At 34.1% G+C, this 12,221-nt stretch overlaps 1 protein-coding gene across 5 annotated transcripts in view; it reads left to right on the top strand.

Annotated features, from left to right (window-relative positions):
* CNOT6L (CCR4-NOT transcription complex subunit 6 like) overlaps positions 1-12,221 on the top strand; it is a 106,553-nt gene that overhangs the window by 70,010 nt on the left and 24,322 nt on the right. For all 5 annotated transcript variants that reach the window (XM_019025912.4, XM_031010373.3, XM_031010372.3 and 2 more), the window contains exons 6-8: positions 1,608-1,676; positions 5,112-5,269; positions 7,681-7,835. In XM_019025912.4, the coding sequence (XP_018881457.1) occupies positions 1,608-1,676; positions 5,112-5,269; positions 7,681-7,835 (382 nt within the window). The remainder of the gene's footprint in view (positions 1-1,607; positions 1,677-5,111; positions 5,270-7,680; positions 7,836-12,221) is intronic.

The following is a 12,221-nucleotide window of genomic DNA, read 5'->3' as shown; positions in this document are numbered from 1 at the left end:
AAATGGATATTATTTAGCCATTTACTATTGCTTTCGTTAATATAAACAATGCTGTAATGGATATCTTTTTGAATCCTGCTTAAAGAAGATAGGGCTGATCCCAGGAAATAGAATTTTACTCAGTCATAGGGACATGGGTGTTTTAAATTTTAAAAGATGCCAGTTTGTTCTCAAGATAGCTGTACTAATTTATATTCCTACCAGCTGTACATGCTGTTTATCGCCATCACCAGTCCTGGATGTTATTGAACTTAAAAATTTTGCGTGAACTTGGGTAACAAATATGCCATCTCATCTTTTTTAATTTTGCTGGTTAGTAGTGAGATAGAGTATTCACTCATATTATGTTTTTGGCTCTTTGGATATTGTTGATTGCATTATACTTTAACTGCTACATTGTGATACACTAGTTAAGATTTGGAAGCACCAAAATGTTGATATTATATTACCTGTTTTATTTTAGAAGTTTCTGGATTTCTGAATTTTTAAGCAAGCCAGCTTAGGTAGATTTTGCTAATTAAGGATCCCAATAGCTAGAAATTTTTTTGTTTACTCTTTCTGTTTCTATATTAGATTTTTCATTTTTGAGACACTTGCTGTGACTCTGCCATGGCACTCACATAGCCAGAAGATTGTTTTCTGGGATTCAATGTGTTGAACAAGCTGGATGATCTGTCTGTCATCTTATAACCTTCTTTTCTTTCCTGGCAAGATATGGAATATATGAAACAGAGTTCATTCTACTCTGTGAAAAGTATGGCTGCTAAAACAGAGTATCATATAGGTAGACTTTCAGAACACCAAAACTGTTAATAAAGTGACAGTTTTAAAGATCTGGGCTACTTTGGTCAAAATTTCTGTGGCTAGTTAAAGATGGAGTGTTGTTTTAAGGGAATACATTTCTCAGCCATTACTGTCATGGGCAAATCTGCAAACTTGAATCAAGTTGTCCTGTAATTTCAAAGATTTTGAAAGGAAAAGAAAAGGGGGTAGTTAAATCTTAACTCATCTGGTAGGTAGGTAGCATTTAGTTCCATAGTATTGATAACCATATCTGAGCAATTAATGTCTAACAAGTGCCTTTTTTCTGCATAATGTGGTTCTATCCTTATCTCTTGTTTTGTGTTGACATTATAAAAGAGTAAAATCAGAAAATGAAGCCCCCACTAGAAAATTCACTAACTTTAATACATCCATATGTACTTTTTTCTATTTTAAAGATGTTTGAGTATTTTAATTCATCAGGGTTGGAATTTCAGATGGCTTTGATTTCCCACAAGGCTAAGTCAATACAATTTACATATATAATTAGAAACTTAAGATTTTACATAGGGTTTTAAATAGGTACTTTTCGTAAATACCATGTAAGTGAAAATGCCATTAATGAATTTCCTAATGTTATTTTCTTGTATTAGTTCTGTGTTCTCTGCATAGCTTTTCTGAAATTTCCTTTGGCTCCTAAATCTTCATTAAATTTCAGCATTAGATTAAGTCAGTTTGCAGGCCGTTACAGCAGAATAGAAAACAGAAGTGTTTTTGACATTATAAACACATTTCAGATTTCGGAAACACATGAAATTAACCTATATTTACAAAATTTTTTTCAGTTCATCCAGAGCAGCTTCCTCCGAGGCCATGGATTACATTAAAAGAACGAGACCAAATTCTGCCGTCAGGTAAATAGTTTTTCTCATTCTTCCTTTTTTTCCAGAAATACTTAAAATGTTATTTGGGCTTCATGATCTGTAATAAATAAGACTTCATTTTTACCTTTCATGGGTAGATGCATTTAAAAATACTGATGGATAGACTTTTAAAAAGTCCACATTAAGATAGACCTGTCAATAGGTGTCTTATATCTTTCACAGTAATGCAGCCCTTGGTTTTAAAATTATTTCTGTAATACAGCTTTCCAAATAGCATCTTCATAGAGAGTATTGGGTGATTTAAGATTTAAGTAATGCAGCCCTTGGTTTTAAAATTATTTCTGTAATACAGCTTTCCAAATGGCATCTTCATAGAGAGTATTGGGTGATTTAAGAAAAATGAGAACAATGATACTTCTTGTGAAAAATTTTAAACTACTGAGAAGTACTTGATCTTTCTTGAGAGGTAGATAACATTTATGGAAGAATAATGTAGACTAGGCATATATTTACTATACTGGCAACAAAGTATAATACCAGCCCAGGGGTGTAGAAGTAGTACATAGTATTTGAGCAATATAAGGATATAATCTAGCATTTCTAGAACTGAAGTAATGTGGAAAATGTAAGCCTTTATCTGTTTGCAGGGACCAATAATGATTTGACATTTATAAAGCTTCTTCATATTTGATATTTTAGGCTTGGGAATTCTACTTAAAATAAGTTATGAATTACCGTTTTTCGAAATGTCTTTTTTTTAATCACAAGAGTAATAATTTTCATGATATCTAATTTCATTTTAAAATTAAATGAAAATTCTAAGTGTTTGGATATGAAGATTAAACCAGTCACAGAATAGTATTACATTAATAAATTTTGACTGGGCACTGTGGCTCATGCCTGTAATCCCAGCACATTGGGAGGCCAAGGCGGGCAGATCTGTTGAGGCCAGGAGTTCAAGATTAGCTTGGCCAGCATGGTGAAACCCCATCTCTACTAAAAACACAAAAATTAGCCAGGTCGTGGTAGCGCACTCCTGTAATCCCAGCTACTCAGGAGGCTGAGGCACGAGAATCGCTTGAACCTGGGATGCGGAGTTTACATACAGTGAGCCAAGATTTTGCCATTGCACTCCAGCCTAGGAGACAGAGCAAGACCCTGTCTCAAAAAAACGAGATAATTAATTGTTAAAGGGTAAATCACAGTTAGACTTTATATATATTTTGAGCAATATAAAGGCCTTTTGTTTGTGAGTTTTGGGCTTTTTTTAAGTTAAGAGGATTCAGAACAAGTCTTTTTTTTTTAGTATTTGGAAATGTGGGATATATAGCCTCTTCATGGTTCTATTTGCATTTTAATAACACTACAAAATATTATAATATGCAGTACATTTTTGTGTCTTTCAGAGGTAATAATTTTAAAACCAACCCACTCTAGAGCTGCAATATCAGCTTGTTTTAAGAGGCATTGTGTCAATGTTATGAATAACATTTTTACTATCAGGTTGCATGTTGGTGTTTAAGTGAAAGGAGTACCTAAGGTTTTCTACAAAACTTAAAACTAGATAGATTTATTTTATACTTGGCCTTTCCTAGTGTATAATTAATTATTCCCTTCTGATGTTAAAAACACCATTTTCTAATTCTTCATAGTAATCCCTTTTGAATATGAGTGAACATAATCTTGAAGAAAAGATTTTCTAATATTGCACAGCTACATTTCCATTAAGAAAAGGAACAATAGAAACAAATTTTCATTAATTGCTGAATTCTCAAAGTAATCTGTTCTTGGGTTTTCTTTATTGAAAAACTAGTGTGGACTTTTCTTGTGAGGTATGGTGCTTCTCTGAGTAGGATCTGAGTGCTGAAAAAAAGTTACTGTTAAAAATGCATTTTACTTCTGATGCATAGAGGGATGTGTATAATACTTTGTAGTGGCTAAGGGTGATTTATTGCTTAAAAACATGATAAACTATATGGAAATCAAGCCTAGATAATGAAAAAGGTCCCAGATAGAAACAGAGTTTAAGAGATGAGTGGTAATAACACTTAGGTAGTTTTTACTTCTGTTTAAAAATTGCTGGTTCATTCTCAGGCACTGGCAGGGATATAAAGAGTTTTGGCTATATTATAAAAATTGCAATCTCTGATCTTTTTAATGAAATCTCATTTTACAAAGTCTTAGGAAAAAACTGAATGAAGCAAATGGCAGTCTACCTCTTTCGCCTTACTTCCAAATGACATTTCAAATCCTGAGAAGCATAGTAAGGTAAATTCAGGGTGCTTACTTCACAGTGTAGTGGCTTGGAAATGATGCTGGGTCATTTCCCAGATAAATATTCAGAAAGTACAAGTCAACTCAAATTGAAATTTAGCTCCCAGTGTACAAAATGGTCACCAGTCAGACCCCCCAGGGGACTGAACTGAGTTTCTCTTAATACCTTTTCCATCATCTGAAACAGAACCAACTTCAATCAAGTGTCACTTCACTTTGGATTCCTCACGTCTTATTTAAATAAGTGATTCTCAACCATGTCTGTTCATTATAATCACCTGGGATGCTGGGATGCTTTTTAAAAATACAAATAGCTAGACTCTTAATATTTCGACTTAATTAGTCTGGAGTCAGACCCTTACTTCAGCATTTTTCTTTATAAGGTCTACAAAGTGATTCTACTAGGCAGCCAAGATGGAGAATTACTGATAAAAATCAGGGCTTTTCAGACTTTAACATGCAAGTGCATATGAATCACCTGGGGATTTTGTTAAATTGCACATCCTGTCCAAAAGAGGTGTTTATGGGGCCACAGATTCTGCATTTCTAAATTCCCAGGTGATTGATTACTGATGCTGCTGGTCTTCACAGCACAGTTTTGAGTAGCAAGGATGCAAACCATCTTCTACTATTAGTTTGCTCACAGTCTTTTTATAGTTAAAGGACGTTTAAAAATGAGCATTTTATTTCAGAAATGAACATTTGATTGACAAAAACGATTCTCTTACAACTAAATTTTGTTAGTCCATACTCTTCTGCTTCAAAGTAATGATAGCAGTAGGAGGCACAAAAAGTACTTAGGTATTTTGTTAATAAGAGGTAATGAGATTAGAGTTCTTTAATTAAAATGCAACTACAGTTTACTTTTGTTCCACTCATTTAAAGAAGCTTTTCTCAGTTATAAGCAAAAAATTAGCAGATTTAAAATTTAAATTTTTTATTAAAATAAATTTCCTTAAAACTCTCAAATATGAGCTGTTAGTCTAATTCTAGACTTAGTAAAATAAATTTTGTATGATAGACTCCAATGATGTTTTAGTAGATTAGCAATCTTTATTTTGCCTAGGCATTTTACAATGATGATATGTGGCGTATGTGTGTGTGCTTGTGCAGGTGTACACATGATATTGCTTTAGAAAAAGTTGCCTAATTTTCTCCCGTTTGTCTGTTGTTTTTTCTCCCACTTCTTAGCATCATTCACGGTTATGTGTTACAATGTGTTATGTGATAAATACGCTACCCGGCAGCTATATGGCTATTGCCCATCCTGGGCATTAAACTGGGAATACAGGAAAAAGGGAATTATGGAAGAAATTGTTAACTGTGACGCAGATATCATTAGTCTTCAGGTAACACCATAGAAATTAAACTGTCTTTAACTTAAAAGGTGAACTTAAACATAAGAGAAGATCTGACCACTGGGAGAGATCCTGTGTTTAGAGCCAAAGCTCAAAAAGAATTGTTTTCTCTCCTCTTAAAAATAACGGACAATTTAAATAAGCATTTAAGACATTTCCATAGTGAAACTATTTTGCTGACTGAATACAACCACCTACTTATATTTATTTACTATTTTCTTAAGTGGAAATAATCTTACCCATTATTCATGTTAATATTCACCTCATGATCATTGGTATTGCTGAAAGAGAAAACCACAGAAGATTGCCAGTCTTTTAGGAATATAAATTTACCTTGTATTGGAGTCTGTTTTTTTAAAAAAAAAAGCTTGCCCACAGTTATTCCTTAAACAGACATATTTTAATATGTTGTACTATAAATCATGCGTATTTGCCTTACCTTACTTTATAAACCATCTCTGAAATTTAGATTCTTCTGTTTTATAGCACTTTATTAATTGAACTTTACTGAAGAAGCAGCATCTTTTCATGAAATGTGTTCTGTTGCTTCAAAATTTAGCTAATGATTAGCCAAAAAGATGTTTGAATAGTTTTTGGTAACTTTTTTCTTAGCAACTTTCAAAACATATTAAGTGCTTAAAGGTTTAAAAATTTTAAATTGACAAATAATTGTATATGTTTATGGGGTACACTGTGATGTTTTGATACATATATATTTTTTTAAATGATCAAATGAGGCTAATTAACATATTCATCAACTCAAAAACTTACTATTTCTTAAAGGTGTTTAAAAATGTTGTGTGTTACAGGCTGGGCATGGTGGCTCACGCCTATAGTCCCAGTACGCTGGGAGGCCGAGGCGGGTGGATCCCTTGGGGTCAGGAGTTTGAGACCAGCCTGGCCAGCGTGGTGAAACCCCATATCTACTAAAAATGCAAAAATTAGCCAGGCAAGGTGGCGTGCACCTGTCATCCCAACTACTTGGGAGCCTGAGGCATGAGAATCGCTTGAACCCAGGAAGCAGAGGTTGCAGTGATCAGAGATTGCACCACTGCACTCCAGCCTGGATGGCAGAGCGAGATTCTGTCTCAAAAAAAAAAAAAAAAAAAAAGTTGTGTGTTACAATTTCACACATTCTTTTCATCATAGCCTGAGAGGAAAAATTATTTAAAAATTTTTTATGTAACAGAGTAGCTTGATAATTTATTTTTATGTTGCTTGGGAAAAAAGTAAAAATCTTTTAAAATTAAAATAAAATTTCTTCTAAATATTGAGACTAACAGAGAATTGGGGAGAGGAGGAGGCAAACAAAATCAGGCTATTGTAGTTTCTTGTCTACTTCTTGGTTTAGTATTTGTAGTGATAACAGCCTCACACCCTCCTAAATATAGCAGTTTGAAGGATAAAACATAATTTAAGAAAATTGTCTTATTATAAAAGCAATGCTATAATACTATACTGTATTAAAAAGAGATCATTCTAGAGAAGTTGAAAATTTTGAAAAAATATAAAGCATGATGGAGGGAAATACCTAATTTCATGTCATAAGATAGTTGTGTTAAAACTTCTGGAGTATTTTTCTTCTACACATTAAGTAAAATATATTTACAGATACATTTTGTTTCTTATTTATTGTACTTAATGGATTTTCCATGTTACTAAAATTCTTCAAAACTCATTAATTATATGAATGTATATTGATTTAGCTTTTCCCATACCACTGGGCACATTTAGTTGTTTATGGGTTTTTGCTGTCATAAACTCATGCTGTTAGAAACATCTGCATACATAAATTATCTTCATATTTATTTCATTTAGAAAGACCTGTTAAAATATTTTATGAGTCAAAGAATAAAATAGACTAATAATTATCAAATTAATAGAGGCCATTGGATGATTGCGATTTAGGTACTTAAAAATTTCTTAAAGTAGAATTTTTTGTGGATAGATTTTACGTTTCTCACTCTTGGGTATCATTTCTTTCCACCATAGTTCAGAAGGATATGCAAGTTTTTAAATTACCTTTTTATATATAAATTACTATTCCCTATCACAGAATCTATCATATACCCAACTTGCTTTGTTTAGTTGCCAGTCTTGAGGAAGTAAAGTATAATGGAATGAACTTTAAATTGGGAATCAAGAGACCTTGGGATGTAGTCCTACTCCTGTTACTATCTGTGTGAGCATGAGAAAATCATGTCCCCTTTCTGGTTCTTTCATGTTTAAAAAGCTGCCATTGTCAAGTAGCAGCTGCTAGCAATCAGGTAAGATAGTAAGATAATATTTGCTATGTGAATTATTTTTACTAAGTTACATCTTACTCATAATGCTGAACATTTTTATATCTTAATCAGCATTTTCCCTCTGTCATATAGATGATAACTTTTCTTTCATCTCAGGAAGTGGAAACAGAGCAATACTTCACTCTCTTTCTGCCAGCATTGAAGGAGCGTGGATATGATGGATTTTTTTCTCCAAAGTCACGTGCCAAAATCATGTCTGAGCAGGAGAGAAAGCATGTAGATGGTTGTGCAATATTCTTCAAAACAGAAAAGTAAGTTAAGGAAACAAAGCACAATGGTGTACTTTTATTTATTTAAATGCTTACACTTTAAAATTGTCTTTGGTTTCACCCTATAAAATCAACAGAAAGCTAGAAAACAAGTATTATGCAACTTAAAACTGTTGTTAATGTTTCATTTCTCAGGCTGTGTATTCGAAATAAGGATATTTATTGTATTATTCCTTATGCTTTTATTACCAAATAACACTGAACATTTTAAGAGGTACAGACTTGAATGGTCTCATATTTCAGAACATATTTTCATGAAGTAAAGTATTAGTTTTTGTGTAAAAAAAGAAAGTGATACCTTTTAAGGTTAGCCATAAGTGATCTGGGTTTCTTTTCTGTGTTTTTTTTTAATAGTTGATTTTTGAGAATCATTCATTTTAAAATCATTTATTCACTAAATGTATACTGAGCATTTGCTTTGTGATAAGTCCTGTGCTAGACACAACAGACACAAAGATAGTCAAGACATAGTTCCTAATCTCACTGAAAGCTCAAATCCAGTAGGAAAAACTAGGCATATAAGACAACTGCAATATCATATGGTGTAATATAAGATAGAGATCTGCTTGGGTAGATAAGAGAGGCAGGCACAGAGCATATGGAGGTAGAGAGTTAAAAGGGTTGACTGAGACAGGGCAATGGAAAATGAAACGTGACGTCTGATAGAGGTTGAATCCCATGGTTAATAGTTTGGATTTCATACGTTAGGAAATCATCTTACAGGATAAGCATATACATGCTTACAGCCGTTTTCCAGTATTTCCCCATTTTACATCTATTTTATCAAAGCCAATCTGTTTTTATTGATCCAGGCATATTACCAGCATGACATGCTATTTTAAGTAAACAAATTCAATGAATTTGAAAGATATTTGGTCCACTTCCCATTTATCTATGCCTACTTTCCTGTCTTTTCCACGAATTTGTAGTAGAGATATTCTTATTTTGGTTAATAATTAGTACAAAGCCTTGTAGTATTTGAGGTCAGAATATACTAAATTCTTCTTATGGTTTGGTAATTTTTTATGCATTTTAGAATAATTCTGTTAAAACTACGTATCTCTTAACTACGGGAATATGTTCTGAGAAATGCATCATTAGGTGATTTTGTTGTTGTGGGAACATCATGAAGTGCACTTACACAAACCTAGATGGTACAGCCTACTATATACCTAGGCTATAAGGTATAGCCTGTTGTTCCCAGGCTAGAAACCTGTACAGCATGTTACTGTAGTAAATAGACAATTGTAACACAATGGCATTTGAGTCTAAACATATCTAGACGTAAAAAAGGTAATGTATTGTGCTGTGATGTTAAGACAGCTACATCATCACTGGGTGATAGGAATTTTTCAGCTCCATTATAGTCTTGTGGGACTACCATCGGCATGTAGTCCCTTGTTGACTGAAATCTTGTTATATGGTATATGACCGTATTTCCAGAGTGTTTACCATCTGTCAGCCTTTTCGAATTGTTTATATTAGTTGTCTTGTTCAAATTTTAAAGCAACTCTTACAGGCAGCTATACAGCTATTTCCTTGTTTTTAAAGATGAGGAAACCAAGGTACAGACAAGTTCAATAACTAGTTCAAGTTACACAGTAGTCTGATTTCATAGTCCATGCTTTTAACTACTGTAATAAACTGAATCTTTAGCCTTCTTGTTTGAGCTTTTGATATCACTAATACCTCTTATAAGATTACCTCATTTAGAAAAATTGCCCTGAATTTGACATTTGTTTTTGTTTTTAGACAGGGTCTCAGAGTCTTACTCTGTCACCCAGGCTGGAGTGCAGTGGCGATCATGGCTCACTGCAGCCTCAACCTCCCCAGGCTCAGGTGATTCTGTCACCTCAGCACCCTGAGTAGCTGAGACTACACGTGCATGCCACCACACCTGACTAATTTTTGTGTTTTTTGTAGAGATGTGGTCTTGCTGTGTTGCCCTAGGCTGGTTTTGAACTCCTGGGTCCAAGCAATCCACCCGCCTCAGCCTCCCACAGTGCTGGGATTACAGACGTAAGCCACCGTGCCTGACGATATTTGTTACCTATGTTCATACACAAATCCCCTTGAAGCACCATAGCTTAAAAAAAAATGCACCAGTAAACTTGAGACATCTAACATCAGGCTCTTTTTCTGTTTGCTATAGTTTCTTTCAAGATAATATGGAAGATTTTTATTATTACTCTCACAGTTTTGAGAGGAGAAATCTAAAATTCCTTAACAATTTACTAGAAGTAGTTAAGGCTTTGAAATAACAGTTAGAACTGTTATCTGGGTATTTGCAAATTGATTCTTGAATTATTAAAAATGCTGTGAACTGGTTAAGTAATGGGCACATAGGAAGTACTTAGATGTGTCACCTGTTTTTCTTTTCTTCCTCAACTCTTTTTTCCTGAATAGTAACATGGATCTGGCAACAGATTGAGTGTGATACATCAGTATATTGTACCTCTTTTCAACTTCTTTCCTGGAATGACAGGACTATATACCTCCTATAGGTAGAACAAAACCACCTTCTGTCCCAGTACCAGATATTTATCAATGTCTTAGCTGACTATTCAGTGCCAACTATTTGGAATTTAAAGTATTCTACCCTGCCTTTATTCTTTCTTCAGATTGGAAATATAGGGCAAAAAAAGACTGTGAGTTTTGAAGCCAGGTGCTTCTTCTATTTATTTAGCTATATAATGTTGAAAGACTTACCATTTCTGGACCTGTTTCTTCATTTGTATATTCTTATCTTGTAAGATCATTTTTGTAGAGGTTACAGAACTAACAAAGATAACTGTGGAAGAGTAGTCAACACTGTACTTACTCTCAGTCTCTTTCTTCTGTAATCAGAGTATCTGATAATTCCTCATCTTCATTGATGACTGTTTAATCATACATGAAAAACTGGTACAGAATACGCAACAATAAATGGAAACTATCATAATTGCCATTTATAGCAAAATACTATAATAAAAATCTCTAATCCATCATGATGAAAGGATAGAGTATTGTTTAGTAAAGGCTAGGACACAAGTTACCAATATTCAGATAATTAGAATATAATACACTATTCTTTAAATCACATTATTCTAGTTTAGTTTTGGGGGATTCAGAATCTACTTCAGGATTTGGCAGCACCTGTTTGGTCATCATTATGAACATCATTTTTTGGGAATTAGATGCATAGAGATACTAGAAAATAGAACTTTGAGTGATAAAATACCAGATCTCAGCTTTTGCTTTGTCTTTTAACAAGTATTATTTACATTCCAAAGCATTTTATAAAATACATTCATACATATGCATATGTTTCTTATATGTATATAATGTATATGTAGAAACTGAGTTGTAAATACTTTTTTTTTTTTTTTTTGAGACGGAGTTTCACTCTTGTTGCCCAGGCTGGAGTGCAGTGGCGTGATCTTGGCCCACTGCAACCTCCGCCTCCCGGGTTCAAGCAGTTCTGCCTTAGCCTCCTGAGTAGCTGGGATTACAGGCATTCGCCACCATGCCTGACTAATTTTGTATTTTTAGTAGAGACAGGGTTTCTCCATGTTGGTCAGGCTGGTCTCAAACTCCTGACCTCAGGTGATCTGCCCTCCTCGGCCGCCCAAAATGCTGGGATTACAGGCATGAGCTACTGCGCCTGGCCGTAGATACATGCTTTGGACTCATAATTTAAATTTCTTTTTGCCATGTTTTGTCCTATAGACTTAACCATTAAGTAGAAATTGGGTCTTGGAGCCAGATACACAACTTAATAGTGGGGGAAAAAATGAAGATGAAAGCAGACCTATATGCTAGACTTGCTGTTCCTGAGGTTAGCAGTTCTGACCTCCTTATCATGCTTTATTTCAAGTCAATGAGAAAGGGAAAGATGAAAACAGCAATTTAGAACAGTGTGATCATTGCACTGTGAAGAGGCAATCTCTTATCGTAGGATTGGGAACTTAGGTTGTCATGGCACTTAGTTCCTGCTGTACTTCCTAACCTGCTTCCATTCTCAGAGGTACCAGGTAAGGCCAAGTCCTTGCTTTTTTTTCTTCTATTATCACAGGTAGTTTTGTGCTTGGAAGGAGGGTTTTCAGAGGTCATAGTATCATTCCAAAATGGTACAGTATCATTACTGTTGTGATACTCCCATCTCACTGGTCTCTCAGTTATTAATTTCCTGCGTCATAGGTGGTTGTTGCATTTAGAATTTGTATGTAGGATTTTTTTTGAAAATGAGATTTTGATTTGTACTCTTCTGGTAATTTCTATTCAACCTGGATCATAACATTAAGACTTTGTACTACAGTTTCTGTACCTTTCGAATATAAATAATAACTGTTCCACTTTAGAGGTTTCTTATGGGGTTAAAATAATGAA

Source organism: Gorilla gorilla, chromosome 3, assembly GCF_029281585.2.
Source record: "Gorilla gorilla gorilla isolate KB3781 chromosome 3, NHGRI_mGorGor1-v2.1_pri, whole genome shotgun sequence".
Lineage (NCBI taxonomy): Eukaryota > Metazoa > Chordata > Mammalia > Primates > Hominidae > Gorilla > Gorilla gorilla.
Note: the sequence above shows the minus strand (reverse complement) of the source record. Positions and strands in the feature narration are given on the sequence as shown.